This window comes from Micropterus salmoides, unplaced genomic scaffold, assembly GCF_014851395.1.
Source record: "Micropterus salmoides isolate LMB-PRFRI ecotype aquatic unplaced genomic scaffold, ASM1485139v1 Ms_hic_scaffold_3, whole genome shotgun sequence".
In the NCBI taxonomy this organism is placed as follows: domain Eukaryota; kingdom Metazoa; phylum Chordata; class Actinopteri; order Centrarchiformes; family Centrarchidae; genus Micropterus; species Micropterus salmoides.
This window is the reverse complement of record NW_024042261.1, coordinates 4,555,832-4,579,550: the sequence shown is the minus strand read 5'-3', so window position 1 is coordinate 4,579,550 and position 23,719 is coordinate 4,555,832. Positions and strand designations below refer to the sequence as shown.

Genomic DNA, 23,719 nt, shown 5'->3' with positions numbered 1-23,719 from the left:
TTTTTTTTCTCGGAAGGGCGAGTCGGAAGGGCAACTTGAGTCAGGAAAGGCAAACGGGCAGTTGCCCGGGCAACCAGAGCAACCCCCCTGTGCACGTCCCTGCATTGCGATATTTTTCTTTTCTGTGATATATATTGCAATATGAAAAAATACAGGAATTTGTGCCAGATGACCCCATGTTGCTCTATGTGAAATTAATTAAGCATCCTAGAATTATTGGGATGATTCTGTAAGAAATAAGCCATAGAAAATAAATTAGCTGAAAAATGTCTATAGTCTGAAATCTTTGTTTGAGTGCTACTATCCTTTCTTAAGCTTTTATGCAGTACACATATTTTAAACAAATGATGAAAATAAAAATGAAAGACCGGCTGTACACCAGCTCTTCCGGGTGGTTTATAAAAGTTGCTTTTCTTTTTGCAACCAAATCCACTGTGTCGGCGGATTTCTCCTGGCAAGTCTGACTATGTTTTCAACGGATAGCGGCGGTGCGGGTGGTGGAGTGGTGGGGGAAGGGGATTACGGTAGTAATCTTTAGTCTTTTGATAAACTGATCAAGAACAATATTGTGATTAGTGGTTTGCTGGGCATGCAGAGCCGGCTTGTTACTCACTAGCAACAAACTGTGTATCCAAGAACCCCTTAAATCTGAGTAAATGATGACATCAGACAGACTTCTCTTGTAGATTAGTCATGGAAAATGAGAATGTTTTCTTTTGTATCAAGTAGCAAAAAAGCTGAAGTGTTTGAGTTTATTTGACTTGCTTGACATTGCATTGTTCTGCGATGTGACTATTGCGCAAGGGCACATTGGGATGACGATGCTCAAACAATACACTGTGTGCAGCCATAGCGACAAGGTTTGCCGTATGTGCTTCTCCTAGTAATATTCTTAATCACGTACGTGATTGGCTTCAGATAATTCCCTGTTGAAAAAATACATTTGTGAATCAAGCCATAGCAGTCTCAAAAAACCCACACTCAAATACTGGGTAGGTCAATAATCACAAGCACTTTGAAAGTAAATGTAACATCCAAATACGTTTTTGAATTGCCAATACACATCTTTGGATGTGTTTAACATTTTCATACAATAAATATTTTTGAGCCTTAAATCATTTTTGGACTCACAAATCCCAAAATACATTTGTGAATCCTTCTGTGTGCATATTTACTTGTGTACTTGTTGCCAGGCCACTGTCAAGCAAATCTAAACCCTGCCAAAACCTGTCTGTTGTCTGAAGGTACATTGCAGACTTTCTCTCCGATCATTAAACAACATTCTTTTGTCAAAAAGCCTTTATTGAAACTACAAACACACAAAAACAAATTACAAGAAACTTGCAGGAATTTTAAACATCATATATTCACACACACACACACACACACACACACACACACACACTGCATCTCACTGAGGCAGGACTGTTTGTCCCATCATGATGGTTACAGGTATAGAAACATCTTCTGTATAGATTTAAGCCATGCAGACCACTCCTTAAATAACCTCTTTATCTCAGCAGAAAATTCTGACCCCTCCCCCATGTTAAACCATCTGAAAAGGTAAACCTTTAGCATTAGCACAGTCAGAGAACTTAAATACTGACAGCTGCTCTGCATCAACTTCCCTCCCTTCACATCTCGTTACTGATGTAAAAATTGGAAATGACAATCAAGACAGAGGATTCTAAATATGCTGCATCTTAAAGAGTAATTGTGGATTATCATGTGCATATATGCGAATTATGTGAACATGAAGGTATTTAACACCAGATGGCCGAGTTTGGCAGCTGATTGTTTGGTTGCTTGTGATTACTTTCAGGGTTGCTGGAATTGCAATTTATGTAATTGTAAATTCAACATACCGCAAAAATATGTAACAGGGGCACAGCAGCACTGTCACAGTCTGCCCTGCAAAGAAATGTAATACAACTTTCATTTTGGGCTTTAGCTGTAGAATGTGTAGGTTTTCACATTTAAAAGGAAAACAAAAAAGTACAAAAATACAAATGCTCAACAGTAGAACTGATGAAATAAAGTGAAAAAAAAGCTTTGATATGTTTATAGACATGGTACAATTTTGTATATACATATCACAAAGTAGTCTGTATAGACGTTCAAATATAGATAGCAATTAAGCGACAGAGGTGCTTTGCTTTACAATGAAATCAAACACTGGTCTCAAGGCTTTGTATGCCCCACAGGACAGCGCTCTCACTCACACGGTTTGAAATTCAAGCATTGTATGTTGCCATTTATGTCACCACATTCTTTGGGTGTGCTACACCTGTGTCAAGTTAGCACACAGGTGTTGGACCGATGTTATCCAAAAGTCCAGAAGTGTGGCAGATTTTTGCAGTGTGCTAAAACGCTGATGTCAGCCAGTTAGTGTAGTTAGGCAATACATATTAGAGCTATTTTCGTAGTTTTTCAAAGAACCCTGTTGAGTATTTTTTGTAAACAAACAGTTGTGTTTACATTTTGTTTTTCACCACAACACTGTGTATCCTTGAGGCCTGACAAATGTGTTGAATGCATTACTTCCTCATAAATCCTTCATTCTTCATTCTAGAACCTGCATTGTTTACATCAACTATCAATCTTCTTTCCTGCCTTTGTTGGTACATTACTATATTTCTCTGTGCATAACCACCAAATCTCAAATCAGTGGAACAGCGTGAGACCATTAGCAGGATTCTGTGTTGCTTTGCCAGGTTCTCATGCATGCGATGAAAACAAAATGGGCACCCACTCAAAACATTGCTCCATAGTGCTACTGTGGTCAAAAACTAAACAGGGTGGCTTTAAAGCAAAAAGCAAAAATGTGTCTCCAAAGGTCTGGTCACACCAGCATTTTTAAGAATTTATAAACGTTGCACTAAATATCAAATATCTAATCAATTAATGACCCATAAAGAATTCTCACTCTGCCTGTTTACAAACAGCATTAATTAAATTAGGCAAACTAGGTTGCATACTGTATTGAAGCATCTAATACATCTGGCCAATCTTTTTCTATTGGAAATACAAACTACTGCTTACGAACATTAAAAGATGTCTAGGAGGCGCGATTGAAGTGTATAAAATGTTTTAGAGAAATATTCAAAATCTAAGAGAACACTGTTGATTACGTTTTTCTTTTATGCCATGACAATAATGTAATGTAAATATAGGCTACTGTGCTATCAGTAGGTGATCTGAGTATTGGCCTTCAAAAGCCTGCATTCTCTAAACAGCTCATCCATCCTTTTAACTCACCAACTAAACTGGACGTTAGGAGCAGGCACCACTGCAGTGCTTCATTACAGTAAGTGCAACAGCCATTTCAAGTCAAAGAGAGCTGGGGCCAGCTGGAAGATGATCTGAACACTTACAGGTACCACATTCATCTGATGGAGGGGATTGCTAAGGCAAAAATAAATACGTACAAAACAACGACATATCCTGCTGTAAGAAGACACAGTGGGGGTTTGACACGAGGATGTGGCTTTGAGCTTTTGGTAAAACTTGACTCTTTTCCTCCTGTACTGAACATTGTTCATTCAGAGTTCTACAAAAACCTTCAGAAAATAAGGGATTCATTAGTTTTCCAGCATTCTGCTGCCACAGGTGCAGTTGGGTCAGCTGGTGCTGTGGTGGTGAGTGGGGGAGATTAGATGACTTTGTAGGTCAGGTAGTCACGGAGCGGTGTAGGAATGGCCAGGGCCTCCACCTGGTGGGTGGTCATCACCCGTCGGAGAGCCATCCTGCACATGTGCTGCAGACTGGCAATGCTACGAGGACACTCCCAGAAGTGCACACTACCATCACGAGTCCTAGAAACAAACAAACAAACAAACAAACAAACAAAAATGATGACGATAAATCAAAAAGGAGTTTTAACTCTTAGCAACTCACAACACTGGTACATTATAAGAACACAGTGATTTCACAGCTAAGAATGCATACAGCCCGCCCGTGGAGAGAGCAAGCGGAGAAAACATTGAGAACTGGTTTCCTCAGCTCCTCTATCATAAGGCAGGGGTAAATAAAGTGTGACTTAGTTTAGCGTTTCCCAACCCTCTCCTGGAGGCACACTAGTCCTGCATGTTTTAGATCTCTCCCTGCTCCCACACAGCTGATTTAACAGCTTTAGCAGTTCATAACGAGATGATCATTTGAAGCTGTGTGGGAGCAGGGAGAGATCTAAAACATGCAGGAGTAGTGTGCCTCCAGGAGAGGGTTGGGAAACGCTGACTTAGTTAATGTAATGTGATCTGTGTATGTCTGAACATGTGCTGGTGTCTTACCCAGCAGCAAGGACACTTCCTTCAGCAGAGAAGGCACAACAGAGGCCATTAGAGAGAGAGGCAATGGCCTGAGGAGCTCTCTCCTCTATGCTCCAGAAACGAACCAGCCTGAACAGAGACAGGAAAACAAACAAGAACACTGGTGTCAGAATCCAAGCTGCATGAAAGAAATTGGAAGGCCTTTATATTTTTACTGTTGAGTAAAATGTGTCCTGCTGGCAATTGTCAAACTAAGTTTAAGTCTGTGTTTGACCAGCAGCACCGCTTGCTCCCCTCTACTTGTGGACTAATTTGTCCCTCATACATCCCCGCATAAAAACTGCTGATTCACATTTATAACAAATAACCTGTGGTACAAACTGAGAACATAATGTCTGAAAGAAACTTTTTGCGTGTGTGTGTAGCATGAAGAGACTACCCTGTGTTGTATAATGATAAATAAATTAACCTTGAATGTGGGCATTTACTAGGCAGAGAGTGTCTAATGAAAATATGCTATTGGCTGCATTATTGGAAATGTAGGATCCAGTGTTTTGAGCTTGACCCAGACTAGGCACCATAAGTCAGCATATCTCTGCCTCTGCTGCTTTAATGTGAACCAGGATCCTTCTTTTAAAAAAATAAATCTGTCTCTTGTGAGACTCAGTTTCATACAAGTGTAATACCAAGTCACAGGACTGAAAATCTAAACCCTAGAGGCTTCAGTGTTCATTACAACACAAAATGGAAATACAGTCTTGGACAGAAAAACATGCCAATGATTAAGCTTTTCTTACTGTTTATTCAGACATAATGCAAATTTTATGGAGGTGTGACTGTTTACAAAGTTACACAAAAACGAAAGCCACAAATACAGGGGAATTAGCCCAGGGCAGTGCCTCCGCATGACTTACGCTTATCCTAGGACTATGGGTATTGTTAGAAAGTAGGATTTACATGGGTATACCAGATCAGCTGGTTGTCAATATATCTTTCTATGCATGGAGCAAAAAGTTACATAACCTGCGTTTTGATCAGAGGAACTAAACCCCGGAACTAGAAACCTTTGGAGGAACTCACTGCATTTCCACCGAAGGGAGCAGGGTCTAAAATTTTGTTCTAGGGTCTTCATTTTACTCCCCAAAAAGTCCCTGCTCGGGGGGGTAGTATTTTCTGAAAGTACTGGTACTTTGAGAGGGGATGGGGCTTGCCTTGCAGTGAAATTCTGAACAGGCGAGTAGAGGGCAGGCTGCTGGCTTTAACTGGAGAATGTAGGGCGTTTTTCTTCCTCTCTTTCCGACCTTGTTTGCAACCAATAAATCACAATCAACAGTCAAACAGCCGCACAAGTCTTGGCGATGGAGATTGTGCGTTTGCATTAAATGTATTACTTGGAACCGTTAGCATGCCTGCTTAACGATTCTACTTATCGGTCTGCTCGTTGCGAATGCGTCATGATGTCACACACGCGCTGTGTTGTTTTGGTTCAGAACGCAGCACGGTGTCGAGGCAGAAGCACTCTAAAGTTTGGTTATATTTCACACGAAAAGAAGACAATACGGTCACTTGTAAAGTTTCCATTTCGTCAAAGGGGGGAAACTAGGTCCAATACGCAGAAACATTTGGCCACACAGCATGCAATTCATTTGCAGGACTGTCGCGTGTTTGATACACTACTACTTAGCAACACAACAAGGGAGTCAAGCAGCAGCTGCGCCAACAGGACGCCATCTGTTATTAATGCAGAAGGGAACTTTAAACTCTCCAGGCAGGACAGGCCCTGTCTACTTAGTTAATGTGAGCACCATTTCATTGTGTAAACCTTTACTATACAAATAATCTCCATTGTCATTGTCCATCAAATTTAGATGATGATGAAGACAGCCAGAGTCTGGCTGGCTCAGAGGCTGCAGCAGGTAGCTCTGGTGCACCTCTAGCTTCTCCATTCACAGAGGAAGGGAAGAATAAAATGACCTAGGCTAGGATCAACGAATGTCACCGAGCAGTGACTAAGTTTGTGGTAAAGGGTTTGCACCAGTTTGCCACAGTAGATGCCTCTGCATTTCGGTAGGTTAATTTGCTGTGTTTTGTCCAGCATGTCTTTTCAAATGAACAAATGCATGACCAAAAGTTTCATGTTTTTATTTCAGTATAGTCCTGTTTTATTTATTCCTAGTCCTACCTTATATTTTCTGTAGGGAGATGATAAAGACTCTCAACCCAAAATACAATGCCCCAAACAGAGACAGTTTAACAAATCATCTGATTCCTGCTTGGTATGGGGTTGAAAAGAGCAATCTGATCACAGACCTGAAACATGTCACACATGCAGCCATCACAGCAGATGGTTGGACTAGTTTCAGTCATGACCACTACCTCACCGTAACATTGCACTATGTCAGGGAAGGTCAGAGTAAAGAAAAAGTCCTCAAAACCAAAGCAGTGTACAAAGCTCAAACAGGGACAGCTGTAGCTGAGGAGATTAAGGGGATCCTGGAGGAGTTTGGAGTGAAAGAGAAGGTGGTGGCAGCAAACTGCGGATAACGCAGCAAACATGGATGTGAAAACGCTAAACATCATCAAGTTTCCATGTTTTGCACACACACTTAACCTTGGAGCTCAGAAGCTGTACAACTGCAATACAGTTTCCAACTGGGCAGCAAGGATTCGTTCTGTGATCGTATGGATGAAGAGATCTCACATGGCTACAGTAGTCCTGAAGGAAAAGCAACAACTCCTCAGTAAGTAATAGGCCTACTGTTTAAATACTATCACTGCAAGCTAACGACAAATTGTAACATATAAATGAACAGATTAGGATCAATTTAAAAACGATAAAGTAATGGTAATATTAAATTGTTTAATGTAATCTCAATCTGTGTGTGTGCCTGCAGAGCTGCCCAGCACATGCTCCTTTTAGATGTGAGGACGAGATGAAACTCTCTGTATTTGATAATGGAGACAATTTCTGAACAGTTTCCTGCTATCCAAGCTGCAGCTATAGACCAACGGCTTAGAAAGCCCATGGAGAAGGAGAAAATTAAGATGACTTATATGAAACTTTGTTGACTGTAGCCATTAAAAAGGTTATGTTTGTTGTTTATGTAATATATTTTTTTTGTTTTGTTTATGTTGCAGACTGGCCAGAACGGGCAATGAGGACCTGAGGAAAGCAGAGGAGTTTGTGCTGCTGATGAGGATGCATTACACATCCACACTTGCTGTCTCCAGCGAAAAAAGTCCAACCTGTGGCCAGGTACTGCCCATCCTTCAGAAACTGCGCAAACGCTACACAGTGCAGGAAGACGACTCTGCGTTTGTACCTGGTAACGTTTGGAAAGATCATTCCAGATGTTCTCCTTGATGCTCCTGACAGTCACTGACATGTAATGATGGATTACTATATGACAATCATATACACTAATGGTTATTTATTGTCAGTCACATTTTCTTCTAAATTTGTGTTGTTTGTCCTCCATTGTAAACTTAAGGATGATGATATCCAGGTGTTCTCCACTGCTGGAGACACCCTAAGTCCACTGTTGTGTGCGTTTCCACCGTGATCTAAAGACCTGCGAAGATTAGGCAAATTAACCAGCTGACGTAGGCTGTAGCCATACAAAGCAATGCACAGGCATCATTATTTGTAACCACTATCCCATGAGCAACATTCGCAGGTCTTTAGACCACGGTGGAAACGCACACAGCTGGGCTGAAGGAACCTTTTAGTTCCTTGAAAAGAGATCCGGAACCTTAAAAGTCCCAGGTACTTTTGGTCGAAATGCAGCTATATACATTTCTTTTGCATCCCCCCCACCCAATACCAGCAATCATTTTGCAGAGCTTCCTCCTGCTTCTTTTGAACATATTTTATACCACCAACTCAGCACTTTGCCAGCCAGAGATCACTTGTGACTTTCATGTGACTCGTACAAACAGGCAAACATACAGTAGCTCTGTGCTCTCAAGTTCCAGTCAGACTCATGACTCCCTGCGAGATGTCAAGACAAACTGCAGCAAACAGAAGCTTTTCTGCTTCACTTTGCTTTTTACTAGGGGTGTGACGAGATCTCGCGTCATGAGATCCCGCAAAATTAAAATGTAAAGATATTTCAGGTAAAAAGCTGTCTCGCGAGACTTGTGCAAATTACATTTTTCACATGCTGTCATGCCACAGATTAATTTTCTCACGCAGTGAAATACAAATTTATAACTGATCAGATAGACGACTCAGAGAAAATCAACTCCGTCCAGCTGACTGACACCGGTGTACGCTGTCATAGTAATCAACTGGACCCGCTCGAGATGTGACGAATTGTAACAAATCTGGTAGAGTTTTGCAACATAAACAACAACTGAACTGATACACATATATACATAAACAACTGAAACACCACCTGACCAGTGGTTAAGTTAAGGAGTATTACTTTAACTCTACTGTCATCCAGTGTCTTACCTGTCATCAGTAATGCTGGCAATGTGGCGGCCATCAGGACAGAAGCTCACAGAGCGAACCCAACGGTCATTTGCCCCCCCAGCAAAAATGGGTGATGGAGGAGGGAAGAGATGTCTGGAGAAAGATGAGAGCAAGAGTTCAATAACACCATCACTATCAACAAAGTTTCTCAGGTTAAAAATGAACATTCACTGTTTGCCAAAGACAGAACCGCCTTACCATTTCAAATGGCACATTCAATAGCACATTTATTTTCTTGAAACTAAAAAGTAGAACTTATAAGCAACAAAACACACTTGTGCTCATTTCAGTACACTCATTGGTCTGGCATGTTTTCCATTGTGGAAATGTTGTACCTGTACCTACTACCAGGTACTTTTTTGTATCACCTCCAGGCGAGCTGAGGGATACTAAAATGTGACGTGAAAACACAGCACACTGCTGATTGGTCAGAGAGAATATTCACTATTCACTGCATCATCATTGCTGCACCAGACAGAGGCCAGCATCAGAAAGTTTTATATTTTACAGTTTTCGTATGGAATTTCATCACTAAATCCACTTCTGAGAAGTTTTGAGGTGAGAAATCAGCTGTGTAGATTTCCAATATTGACAGTTTTACAAGAAGTGATGGAGGAACAAAAACGTGCTTGAATGTTTTTGGAGTTGAGGAGCTGCTTTGTTAGCCTGCGCCAACCCGCAGGAGGAGTGTGTGAGGCCGGCCAGCTCCCGGCGTCACACAGACAGGAAAACACAGCTGGAAGGTTTTCATACCGCTTATCTGTCTTTACATTCTGAGGAATGTTGGAACGTTTTAACTTAAAAAAGAGAAAGCTGTGTGGATCGCTGGTGTGTGTGTCGCATTACAACATTACGTCGCGGCAGTTGTGTGTGGCGTCGCTATGACGGCCAGCTACACTGAGGGGTACCATCTCTGGGTATTGTCTGCAATGGAAAACAGAGCACAGCCAAACCGAGTCGAGTAGAGGCAAGTTGAGCTGGTACTGGTAATGGAAAAAAGGCAGTAGATATTGCTGTGTAACTGACGTTACTGAGTCTAACTCAGTTTAAGCTTGCCTGTTTAAGCATTTACCATTGTCCTGTGACTACGGTCAGATACAAGTTACATAGGCTCACTTTAAAATACAGCAAATGCTGCTGATGAAAAACTGACATGACAGCGAAGCACACCCTCCCTTAATAAAGACCATGATATACAGTTGAAAAAGCCCCACCCCACAAAAACAAATAAAACAATACTTTTTCATTGGCAAACTCTACCCTGACCTGCGCAGTTACGAACAATTATGCAAGGCAGAAAAACCCTGAACCCCATTTGTGTACTTCTTACCCCAATTCCAGCAGGACAGTGGCCTTGTGATGGTCCCATATAATGACTCGGGTGTCATAAGAGGCAGTGGCCAACAGCGCCCCATCTGGTGAAAACTCACAGGACACCACATCATTGTGGTGCCCGTCCAGCTTCTGCATCAATGTGTACTTATCCATGTTCCATAGGAACACCTGCAATTTGAAGAGGGCACTGTTATGGCCTTATGAAATGATTTGGACAGAGTATATTTGCGCTACATTACACTTGCATTTAGAAATTCAATTAAGAAACATGAATTAAACAGAATTAAAACATAGTTATGCTCAAGTTATGTCATTGTAAAGCTTTGTAACCTTTAACCAGGCCATACAAACAAAAGTGCACATGCTACACAAGCAGCAAGGCTATAGCAAAATGCAACACTTCACTTAGGCCTACATGGGAAATTATAATTAAACATTCTAACATTTTATATAGGCCTAATAGCAATAATCTACATCATCATAATTTAGATTAGTACATATTATAATACATTATTGAATATACTAAATAAATACTATTATTTTATCATAAAAAGTCTACACAAAGAAGAGAAAATAAAACGAGTAGTAACTTAAGGTAACATAATGTTACTCCACTGGCTTCCCCTTTCAGAGTTTTAGTTCACTGTGTTTACAATAGGCTCACACCTCCAGCAGGAGCCTACGAAGAGAGACAGATACTGCAAGAGAAAAGAATATTTTATGGCCAAAGGGTTTATACCTCTGGCAAAGTACACACACACACACAAACACACACACAAAAGTGATAATGTGTGTATTAATATCTCCAGGGAAATTAATCATATGAGAGCTATGCATTTATAAAAAATATATATATATAAAATCAATGTCTGCACATCGTCACTAAGAAATGATAAATTCTTTAAAGTGCCACAAAGCTGCTTGTGAAGGAATGTAGTTGATGTACATTAAACTCCTAACAGTCATGTGCAGGCTAGTGGTTCAGTTTCTTTCTCTCTATACTAAATAGCTTCCTCCTCTCCTAGTTTCCCAATTTAAGTCAAAAACCATTAGTATAATTTTCTCTGTGGGATTTCTAAGCTGTGCTTTTCATCACAAGTATGCTGATTCAGAAATGCAGATGAAATAAAAGGGTAATATATTGTTCCACTTTAGCTGCCAACAGCAGAAACGCTCATATGCTATATATAATAACAGGAAAACAGCTGCAGATGGAGAAGTTACCTAACTGGCCAATTTGTCGACTGTTTTCTCAAGTTTTAATACGGCAGCTGACATTGTCAGTGCTCTGCAAATGCACAAAAATAGTCATAAGAATATCTGTACCAATATCAACAATAATCTGAAAACTGTACAATTCCATTACAAAAGGGTTTTGTGTAAAATTTGCAAAGCACTGAGAGCTGTTGGCTAACACTGACAGTGAAGGGAGGGGCCGGTTGGTTGTTAAACTGTAGTAGCTGGCTGAATAGTTGGCTATAACTTGCCATTAGTATCATAACGATGTTACACTGTATGCACAAGGGCAACATTTAACCTGACAGTAACAGAAATCCTAGTAACAAGAGAAAAGCTAGCGTGTGCAGACAGTGAACGGAGCTATGTAAAGATATAAGGGGGGGTGGTGTGGAAGTGGGTTTGGGAGAGAGGTGGGGGTGAAGGGAGATACAGGGTGTATTTAACAACCAATTTAATGATAGTTTTAAACTGAAATTAAAATAGAGGAACTGCAACAGCAGAGGTAGACAGACACGGAGCAGCACCTACGTACAGATTGACCTTGCGGGTCAGGTGCCAGGCTGCCCCTTGGCCAGGCCTTTGGGCATTGCGCACTGTGCGTCCCCGGTTTACACCGGCTGCTCAAATTGTCAGTGCGGCGCTCCCTTCAAAACCAATCACACACTGAGCTCTGCCACCACCTGTGACAGGGAGAGCAAGACACACACTGTAGGGACACACACAGCCTAACAAAGCTACCACCATGTCTATCATTACCACCATGTTCAGAGTGATCTAGAGCTGCAACATTGTAGATAAGGCTCGTCTATGGAATTAATGTCCAGGGGCTGCAGAAATATGGGAGGTCAATTCAATATCTAATTTTATCTGACCTTTAATAATATGCAAAGTAGGGCTGCACGATTTGGAGAAGAAGTTGTGAGATTATTGTGGACAATATTGCGATTCGATTATAATATTACAAAAGGTACCGAGTCTATTTGCTTGATTCTCAAGGAATACCCCAAAATACTGACATTTTGAAATGAATGAACAAAGTTAGACGATAAACAATATATACAGTTTTTCCCGACAGAATGACAGCGTAACTGTGGCACGGGGGAGATTGGCACAATGGCATCCTGCATCTGACTAAATCTCCATCTGTCCATTGCAGAGGCTCCATCCACAACCTGGAGAAGGAGCTAGTGTAAAGTATAATATTATAACATGTTAGTATAACGTTAATATATTAATTACTATATTCATTAAAATTTCATATAATGGAATAGTATTTTACCACAAGTTGAATATTTAATCCAGTTCCAGCTGTGGGTTAATTTTTTTAATTCATTTTTTTTAATATTATTTAATTATTGTGCAAGCAAAATTATCCATTTGGTCTCTAATTTGTTAATGCTAAGTACTAATTTGTCAATCATATTGTTCAACATTTGAAAGTTTGTTGTAGCACTTTTTCTTAATACCCAGGCTGTGGTTGACAAGAAGTGACTGACAAAAGGCTTTATTAGTAGTTGAAAAACAAAAGGCAACGATACAGCTAATGTTCAGCTGCCAACTACACATCTGTCTCTGCCACAGAGTGACCGGCTGATCGGCATTTCTCTCAGGTGCTCCGGTGGCCAGTCCAATTATGTCTTGAACAATAAGCCGGGATGGGAAGGGGGTTACGTTCGGTTGCTCTCGTCTTTAACTTTACCTGCTCACTGCCTATAAATTACTTTTTCTGGTTCGTACTTATCTGTTTTTTGTACGTGAGAGCCCGGTGTGGGCGGAGATAATGAGCGGACTGCAGTGCACACCGAGACAAGAGTCTCACAACACACAACACACCTTTTCTGTTTAATTAAAATCACACACTTTTTGCAGTTATGTAATCACACATGATGACATCGCGATTGCAACTGCGATTAGATCAATCATGCAGCCCTAATGCTTAGTTTATATGAAGACAATTGTTTTCAAAACGCCAAGAGTATTTTTTTTAGAAGTTGCTTAAATTTTTGTTTTCCAAGATTCCCCTTGCTGTAATGATTTAAAGGTTTAGTTTGGCCTCCACCACTTCAACATAAGAGGTATCTTAATTATGATGAAACAAGTTTACTATAACAAAAGTGAAAACATTTGCCTGCTCTGCATGCAAACTTCAGAACACTAAAATCCTTTTTTCCCCCACAAACAAAAATCAAACAGAATCTAGATGCAGGGAGCTCAACTTATCATGACACCTAGCAATTTGTTTTGAGGTGGAAATGGGAGGGCATGGCGGACGGGGTGTGTTTTCATTTGTAGATTGATTGAGCAGCACAAAGCAATTGCATACAGATTAGCTAGCAAACACATCAAAATAAGTAAAAAGGAACTTGTATACGTACTGCTTTGCCGGCGCCAACTGAACATAGGATGGAGGAGTCAGGGGAGAAGGCGCTGCAGTACACCCAGTTCTGATGCCCCCTCAAAACCTTCACCATGTTACCTACAAGACAAACAGCATTATCTAACATGACCTAATATTAATTTTGCAATTCAAGTAATAATTTATTTAGTTGTGTTTTGAAATAAGCAATCCATAGTTTAGCATTTTTCCCAGGTCCTTTTGTTGCCACAAAAAACAAAAACCCTCATGCACTCACACCGTTTCTTTCCTACTTCTTGGAGTGTAGCTGCATACTAAAGACTTCAGTAAACACTTTCCTAATGAGTTTATGGTCTCAATTAATTTTTAGCATTTTGGTCACCTACAAATGTCTTGTTCAGCATTTGGTTGCACTAAAACACTCAAGATACTTAAAGTACATCTTGCTTTAAGCCCATTTTCCTCAGCCCAAAATAGCATCTAAATTAAAATCACAGTTAACGTGAATTATGGGCGCACTTTGCCAACTAAGCTAGCTAGCTAGCCACACCCTCTTGTCTGAATATGGTCACTTTTGTCCACAAAAAGTATGGGTGATTTGAAATGGGTTTTGCACATTTATGGATCACTTCCTGTGAAGTTGTAGGTCACTTTACATTTGTAACTTCCTATTTATGCATTTCTGAAATTTGGACAATGCAGAGAGGTGTAAAAATAATATGTACACAAATATCTCCCTACCCAAAACATGTATTTTTACATTTGTGTTGTGTAAAATCATATCCGCAAAAATACAAATATGCACTATTGAATCTGTACTAATTTTAATTTCACATAAAAAGTTATTTACGCATTTGTGGATCTATGTCTACACAAAACAGCTTTTACACATTTGCAGATCACTTCCTGCCAATTTGCAGGTTGGTGTTGGGAGCAGTGTTCCGCTGTTGGACTTCCCCTGAAAGCAATTATGCGTCCAGCATCCAGCACCTGATGCAGCACCAGCGACTGCCATGATAGTAATCAATTGGACCACCTCGAGCTGGGATTCAGATCCAGTTTGTGACCCAGCCGTAACGTGATATGTAGAGTTTAAATATAAAAATGTAACGTTAAAAACTGAAGTGCAAACTTGATGGTGCTTTGCCCTTTTGTAAGCACCGCTCTGTACAGTAACTTTTATATGGGCTTGCTTGTATCATTTACCAGCATGCAATCACGAGTGACAAGTACTAGCCAATCACAGAAAAGCAGGGCGGACTTGTCGAAACTGGCAGGGGGAAAAAAAAAAAACATGATTCCACCAAAGCGAGCGAGACGAGAAGGAAGTGAGTGACAGAAAGCTGGGCTGCGTATCAGTGTGTGTATCAGCTTACTGTCAGGGAGAAGAAAGGCGCATTTTCAGGATTGATACTGTGGAAGATGAATACTGAAACTGTTGTAAATATTCAGAATCGATATGTATCAAACCAAATAAAAATCAATATTTTTTACAACAGTTTGGCAGGTAGTAGAAATATTATGAATTCTTATTAAACAATGGCTTTAGTCTCTTAACATTACAACTTTTTTTTCCTGGATATGTCAGAGAACACAGATATGTGGGAGACATTCTGAATGTGTACGAAGTTTTGAACATGAGCAGAAAACCTGCTGAAACACAGGAGCTAGTCCAGGAGTTTCTAACTGATTTAAAATGAATTAATTTATCATTGAGGTGAGAAGGTGCCACAAAAGAGGGGGGAACTAAATCATGCATGCGTGTGTGCTGACTCAGCTGGGATGATATTAAATAAGTTAATCTACAGGACAAACATATTTAAAAGCAATAAAGAATGCATGAGTACGTCACTGTATTATGTTTATTCCATTTTTATTTTTTGAATTGTCACCTGCCACCTGAATTTTATATTTCTCTTTAAATAATTTAAAACATTTCCACCATAAACTGGTGCAGAAAAGGCAGAGAGTGGAGGAAATTAAGTCTTTAATGCTCAAAATTTCCTGGGGGAGGAACCCATGACTCTCCACTTACTAAGTGCCCCATCCAAGAAAACAGTATATGTATTCACAGAGGTTCTGGAAGGAACATTGACTTATTAAATATAATTATTATTCAAATGGCTTTGTTGATCCCCGGGAAAGTAATAAATCTGTTTGTCATTCAATAATATGTTTTTTTCATGTTCTTTTAATAACAATAGTATCAACAAGAATAATAAACAATATTCAGGGCAAACAGCCTGCATCTTTTTTGATGGGGTGCCGTAAGGTACCTGAATAATGTATAGGGGGATGCTGGCTCAAAGAAGGGTGAGAACCACTGATGTAGACTATACAACAGATCAGGAACTCTCATAATGTCTGTGTGACTGCATTATCTCTGCATTAAATAAATAAATATAAAAACAGAATACACTAGGATTTTCCTGGGTTGTTCTTTGCCTTTACAGACTGGCCCTAGCCCCAGATTCTTTCTCCCACTCTTCAAAACTGTACCAGCCCTCTAAACTTACAATTTAGAGCTCTGTCAACAGCATGTTTTGAATTGAAGAAACAAATGTCTGGAACAAACTGAGCTCTGCTGTTACCTCATTACAACTGAAAATACAACTAAAAGGAAAAAAAGAAAAGAAACAAGTTAAAACTAGAATTGCAAGCAGTTGTAAGCGTCCAAAAGTCCAAGCCTCCAGGCGCCAGCCACGCCCCTGAAAGCTTGAAAGCTTTCCACTAAGGACAGCTCATCTACATACCGTCATCTTTGAGGTCCCATACACGGAGGGTCTTATCTCTGGATGCAGAAACTAGCATGAGGCTGCCATCAGGAGCAAAGGTCAGGTCTCGCACTACGTCAGTATGGTCCATCAGATTCAGCAACAGTTTTCCTGCAACATGCAGTCAAGCAGTAATGAAAAACTCATTCATAGAGAAGTGTAACAACTACTCCTCAGTCAAGTTTGACAATGTGTACAACTTAACAGTGACTATGTTAGTGATACAATGCATCTCCATTCCTGCTCCACAAGGCTCCAATACCTCCAACCTTTGTATGCTTAAGGCAAGGCAAGTTTATTTGTATTGTACATTTCAACAACAAGGTAACTCAAAGTGCTTTACATAAAACATAAAAGCAACAGGGAAATTAAAAATTTTTTTAAAAGCAATATAGGGATATTGAAAAAAAAAAACACATTAAAAAATAATAAAAGTTACAGTGCACAATCAAGGTTAAAAGAGTTAAATGGAAAATAAAAACAGGCTTTTAACAGAGAATTGCAAGGGAAAAATCAGAAACAAAAACAGAACTTCATGTATAGCGTGAAATGAAAGGACAGATTCTCTTTGTTTACTGAAAACTAAGAAACATCTTAGCTTTAGGCCACATCCACACTACTCCGTTTTAGTTTAAGTTTTCCACACCAGCGTTTTAGCTGCATATCAGATGTGATCTCTGTCTACATGAAGACACTGGGCATGCGCGTGCTGGTGTAAACATGAAGCAGATGATCTATTATGTAGTTACAGAAGATTTGGCGAAAGAATAAATAAATACAGACGAAGAATCACACCAGATTTTTTTTTTGCATGCAACAATAACGAGCATGGACTGTTACCGAATGTAACATGGGACAGTGGCGGCGGAAAACAGACTGGGAGTTGTTGCAAAGTAACCGTTGACATGCAGTAGCCTACAAGTGTAGGCAGATAGGCCTGTTATTTGCACGGTACAGAATATTTTAATAAAAACACCAATTCAAAAACACTGTCAGTATCATCATGTTTCAGCTTTGCAGAGTTATAAGACCCAATCAGAGAGCCAAGCATGAGCGCCTGCGTCATCGTTTCTAAAGTCCTCCGTTTTTGTCCATCTTCACTAAAAACGCTCTCCGGCGTTTCGAAACGCAATACAGGGGCGGCAGCGTTTCCAAAATTCACCATTTTAGGTCTTCCTTTTTGCCGTTTTAGTCTGGACGGGAGGTGCAATCATAGCAAAATGTTTCCGTTTTAATTCGAAAACGCAGTAGTGTGGATGGGGCCTTAGTGCTGAAAGTGCAATGACAAACAGAACGCTCCGAGGATATGGGATCTACTGACTCCTAGACTCTACTGTAATTATGCATGTAGAAGACAAGAAAACAGATTTGAAGTGTAAAAACCATTATGTGGTCTGTGAAGACAGGGGGATTGTTTAAAATGCGTGTTTTTGTTCTGTCAGACACACCTGAGACGGACTAATTAAAAACTACTTCAAAACGGTCTGTTGTACAAATAGACTGTAAACACTGAATCTGAGCAGGTCATTACAGTCTTAATATTTTTGTCATTATTTGTACCTATTCATTGACAGTGCTGTATAACTTAATTGTTTCTGTATTCCACACCTTTCTTTTTAACTTCATTTTGTTTTCATCTGTAAACCTCCTCTTGGAGGAAGAAGGAATGTGGACGATAAACATCTAAAGATAAAAATCACTATAGAAATTGGGTGTGGCGAGCTGTTTGGACAGTAACATCAAAACAGTCAAAAGTTAACATATGGGTCTGCATCCCCCAATTTCTGTTATTTTCTAAAACAAACAAGCAAGACTCACTTTGGAGAATATATCAGCTTTAAGCCCCGTGGACTTGATGGTGTTAATTTAACTTAGTGCCTCCCAAATCCCACTGCTGTGATTTTTGCTGCCAAAAAAACTGACATTCAAAATACTACAAAAGTCTGATTTAGTTCTAATAAAACCTTTTAATATCACAGTTAGCTCACAACATCCTATCACTTTAAAGCAATGTGTCCTCACCAGTGTAAACATCCCAGATCTTGATGCGACCATTGTTGAGGCCTGTTGCCAATAGCAGCTGGTCCTGGCCAAACCTGAAGCGGTGCCACTCAATATTAACACAGCGGCTCTGCTTCTCTGGCACAGAGGAGCCGAAGGCCAATCCCCATACGATGTCACCGCAGTCGATACGGTGTTCGCGGGGCTCACCGGCCACTGGAATTACTTGGCCTCCATTGCTGTTCTGACGAGACAAACGACGGGGGCTTGAAGCATTGGTGCACTCTCCTCCATGGCCCACTGAACTACAGCAACAAAAAACAGAGAAAGATACAAAAAGTAGCGCTAAGTCATCAAGTGAACAGTCGCATGCGCCTGTCACTATAACGTTTGCTGGACGATATATTGTCCCAGAAATAATTGCCATAAATGATTTTTCTGTCATTTTACCATGACAATATTTAACATTTTATGCCACTTACAGTGCATCCTGAAAATATTCACAGTGCATCACATCTTCCACATTTTGTTATGTTACAGCCTTATTCCAAAATATTTCCTCAAAATTCTACAAACAATAGCCCATCATGAAAACAGTTTGTTTGAAATCTTTGCAAATTAATTAAAAATAAAAAAAAGCACATTAAGCATAGGAGTTGTCACAGGTTGGCCATGGTCAGCCATCCATTACACGACAAGGGTCCATGGGAAAACCCTAAGTGTTTTAACAGAGGTAGAAGCAGCTAACCAGTCAATGCCTGCTGTTTGGGAACAAGCACTTGTTCTACAGACAATTTCAAAGTGTGGCTCCAAGAGTCACAAGCTAAGCTGAAAGGTAGCTGATGATATAAGCCACATGTCCTTGACACTGAGTAGCACCTCTTTGTGTTTGTTCTGCTTCCCATGTTTGGCAGGGAAAGATACTGGGGGGCAAAAAATGACTAGAAAGTTCTATTAGCACATAGATTCGCTTAACACCAAAACTATGTACAGCCCAGGAACAAATGAAAGAGAAAAGCTGAATAAAAGAATGGAGAAACATATCAAATGCAGATGCTTCGTCCACCAGGGCTCACTGAATGGTTTGGTCACGTAGATGTCATTTAAAGATCAGGAGAGGAAGCTCGCCAAGCATGGAGTGTTGCCGTGCTTGCAGAGCGCAAGAGTAAAATTCATTAGCTGATACTGATATTAATGATCATGTGAAATTTCAGTAGCAGCGCTCATTCATTGAGCAGCAGCAATGAACCGAAAAAGGGGAAAAACACGGCTCTGTTATGTGCCACCACAGACTGTCTGGTTCTACACTTCTGAGGTCCAGTTTTTGTATTCTGTCAACATTCGGTTTTCCATTAAAATTTAGAAAATCAATTTATAACATTTGTGAATCGAAAAAAAATACCACCTTTAAAAAAGGGACAATATGTCGTTTTCAGCAGCCACTAGCAGTGCGGTTTTAAGATTGCAACCAGGCGTGTGCTCGTACGCATGCTTTCTTGAACTCATAAGCGAGCATAATCACAACACAACCGCTTTCATACAGATCCTGCAATTAACACGGAAACATCGGCATGCCAGCTGTGGCTTTCCTCCAGACATGTTCAGGCTACTTCAATGTTCCCGGCTCAGAGGCAGCTCAACACTGGCTCCATACCTTTCATACAGCGCAGCGAGACGCATATCGGCACAATACTCCCGGAAAAAGGGTAGTATGAAAGCGCTATAGACAGGCAGGGAAACAGCTTCACACAACATGGTGGAAATTCACGTAAACTCCCACTGCAATGTTACAGTAATATTTTTGCTTGAGGTTGAACTAATCCATGCTCGTTACATGATAACGTTAGATTTACTGCATTTAGCTGACGTGTTACATCGGCGTTAGCTCGCCTATCTGCTTTTCGGTAACGTTAACTAACTTTACTATCTGTATCCTTCACCGGAGGCTCAGCAATTTAAGCACAGCTAACTTACATGTATTGGATGATAATGAAATGGTTAGTGAGCTAGACTGAATATTATAATTGAGATTGTTGCTACACTTTAACACTTTGCAGTAAGTAAACTTTACTGTAGTGTTAGTGGGTGGCTCTTTCTCTGTGTTGTTGTAGCCATTTTGTTGCAGTATTGTATAATATGTGGGTCATGTTAGTAACAGCGAATGAGACGGTGGAGAAGCTGTGGACCTGAGTATCGGCAAAACGACAATAAATCTAAACTGAACATTACGAAGCAAAGCAGTGGCAGGTCTGAGCTAATGTAACGTTAGCCGACTGCCCTGCCTGAATCACTATAGGCATAAACAAACATTTGCTCTGTACCATTACATCCTTTCTTGCAGGCTAAAATCAACACTTTGACATAATACTGGTGGTACACATGATAGTAATATGGGTCACGCAAACTGGTGAAGTAATGTGGAAAGCAATACAACTTTGCAATACCAACTGCTCTGCATTAGCCGGCGAGCTAACGTGCCTGTCTCAGTGGCTCCAGCCTTTCTAATGTTCATTGCGTTTTCACTCAACATTATCTGATCTTTTTTAGTCTGATTGGCTTCAGCACATAATACTTTATATTGTTGTTTTGTATCCTTACATGGAGTTTATGTTAGGGTTTGTGTTTTGTTGGGAGCCGCTTGTTTTGTGGTGTTAGTGGACTGCGTGTCGTTAGCTGCGGTGTTGTTGCTGTAATCAGAGAGAGGCTTGGGACATACCGACCAGGTGGCCTCACATAACACAACTTCATTTCTAAATGAGGTTAGAGTCCATTGACAAAAAGAAAGTAAACATTTGATTTATTAATAAGTGATTTCATTGAAAAACTACATATAGCCCCTTTAATAGTTGAGTATATTTACAACATAAAGCTCGTCAGTGAACTATGAGGGCAAAAAAAAAAATATTTCATCATCGTAATTGATGTAAAATGTTCATCCAGCCCTACTCTGAATCATTGGAGATAGGACAATTCATGCTTGCATTTTGTGTCTTCATTTACTTCATTTACAGCTTTTGACATTTATCTGTAGAACATAATAGGCACTGTCAGCATTTTTATTCACCCTTTCTGTATAATTTCATTTGTACATTAAAATCAAAAGGAAACTTCTCAATCGCTCAAAAGGTGACTAGTTCACATTTGCAATATAAGGGAAAGACTGGTGTATGGTCTTAACCATTGAACAAAACCATAAATATGTATGTTAACGTTATAATGGTTGCTACATTTCAATTACTTGTAACACTGCATTTGAGTGAGATAATAATGATGTGATACTTACAAGTTCTTTAGGCATTTTGTCCAGGGAATGAGCCTGACAATGCGATGCCCCTGAGACCAAGCGAAGTAGGAACCATTGGGTGCAAAGGCTACTGTCCACGCCTCGCGGCCAGATTTCTGGTCAAAGGGAGCAACAGGCACCAGGAGTTCACCAATGAACTTAGCCTTACCTGGAAAAGCGACATTGTTGCTTCAGCTATACCCATCAATAGAATCACTTATGGCCAACCCACAAGAATTCCATTCTCCCAAAGTAACCTCTTAACTCACTCACTCACACACACACACACACACACACACACACGGGCTTGTCAATGACGCAGGCATCTGTCTGGCTAACTGTGCAAACCAAACCATTCATACAAAAAAAGTGGATGGGGTACTTCACAAATTAATGAGCTTCAATGCTTGGTAAAATAACTAATAACTAACTAAAACAATTTCTGAAATGCATGTTCATTTGAAGAAATGAATAAATAACATGTCTAGAAAACAAACTACTAGAGACACTAATACTCTATGTCCACATCCATGATCCATACTTGACCTCTGAATGTACTGACCGACAAGTCAAAATGTAGTCAGATCTACTTTGAAATGTTGGCTTATACTTTCCCAACAAATGTGATGGAATCAAAACTGATGGACAATTTCATAACAACTGTCTGTTGTTCCATAAATGTTTCATTAGGGACAACTGTTTTCTTTTAGGGTTTGGTCCGGCTAACTTCTTGGATTTATCTTTACACATAAGTATGAAGGGAGCTGGATTTCTTTGTCACAACTTTTAGTTTTAGATTCTTACAATAAGGAAAAACAGAACTAACCAACATTACAGACACACTAGATGATATGATACACAAGCATTTGAGAAAGACAGGTTACGGTATATGCCGTGTAAGTTAACGTTTAGCATGTGGACACGCACGTAACACACGTAGGCAGTGTTGTGTGCAGGGTTATGAATCTCACTGCTTGTGTGTGGGGGAGGGCCGGGTCTGAGCACAGCTTTTAATCAGCAACACAGCGCGAAGGACCAAATTTTAACCATAGAGAGTAAAATAATAAACTAAATAACCATAACTAACCTGTAATATACCGGTAATGCAATGCACACTATGTTAACTGAGACGGTTGCATATAATTTTACAGATATTCAAGTGAGCTAAACTGACGCTAGCTGTGTTAACATTAGTTAACGCTACGCCCCGATGTTCAGTGTAATTAACCACACGCCGAACATAACGTTATACAAGACCATTGCACAAAACAGTGGCTCTGTCACGTTACCGTAACGTTAGATTCACTTAAAATAGCATCTTTGCAACTGAGCTATTACAACAGGCAAACAATGCTCACCACAGCCTACCACGGCGTAACTTAGTTAAAGATTTTAATTAATCTAACTGTTATTTAACTGGTAGCGTAACTTTAAGTTATACTGAAACAATTTAGTTTGGTGCGATATAATTTTAAGGTTGCAACGGACCCGTTGACTCCGAGGCTAACGTTAACTCCTCACGATGCTCCCAGAACTTGCTCACAGAGAAACGAAACATTTAGCATTTGAACTTACCTATATCATTTTCGTTTACAGAGTCTGGGAAGCTTGCCATCTAAATAAGCACACCGACTTAAGAGAAAAGCCAAGCACGGACGTTAAAACGAAGTTTAGAGGAAATAAACAACTGGTGCGCAATTAGACGGCGGATGTTCCTCTTCTACCGTCTACTGAAGTCGGTTGGATCCCTCCGCCAGGCTAACCGTGGAAAATACAGTCGTCGTTCAACCTCTGAAACGTTAGATCTCGTCTTTTCCTTTACTTCATCGACAATATACGTTATTTTATTGTTACTGGTGCGCTGGTGTTACAACTATGTCGAATTAAAGACTGTTTAAGATGTAATTTTAGTATTTCATTCCGTAGACATGAGAATGTTCCCCGGCGGTACAATGGCTCCCGACTGGATGGTACAAATATTCTCAT

The 23,719-nt window shown here is 40.1% G+C and overlaps 1 protein-coding gene across 1 annotated transcript; it reads right to left on the bottom strand.

Annotated features, from left to right (window-relative positions):
* Window positions 1-1,284: 1,284 nt before the first annotated feature.
* Window positions 1,285-23,719, bottom strand: wsb1 (WD repeat and SOCS box containing 1). The gene is made up of 9 exons (XM_038693299.1): window positions 23,309-23,719; window positions 21,734-21,902; window positions 18,472-18,755; window positions 16,429-16,560; window positions 13,695-13,795; window positions 10,076-10,248; window positions 8,725-8,838; window positions 4,290-4,397; window positions 1,285-3,815 (listed from the first exon to the last, which is right to left on the bottom strand). The coding sequence occupies exons 1-9, from the start codon at window positions 23,346-23,348 to the stop codon at window positions 3,653-3,655; spliced, it is 1,284 nt and encodes a 427-aa protein (XP_038549227.1). The 5' UTR covers window positions 23,349-23,719; the 3' UTR covers window positions 1,285-3,652.

Bases quoted from the DNA above. Each gene is read 5' to 3' on its own strand.
- wsb1 (XM_038693299.1), bottom strand. From the start codon at position 23,348: ATGGCAAGCTTCCCAGACTCTGTAAACGAAAATGATATAG. The intron at 21,903-23,308 runs GTAAGTTCAAAT...TCGCTTTTCCAG, and splicing joins TGTAAACGAAAATGATATAG to GTAAGGCTAAGTTCATTGGT. The intron at 10,249-13,694 runs GTACGTATACAA...TTCAAATTGCAG, and splicing joins CAGTTGGCGCCGGCAAAGCA to GTGTTCCTATGGAACATGGA.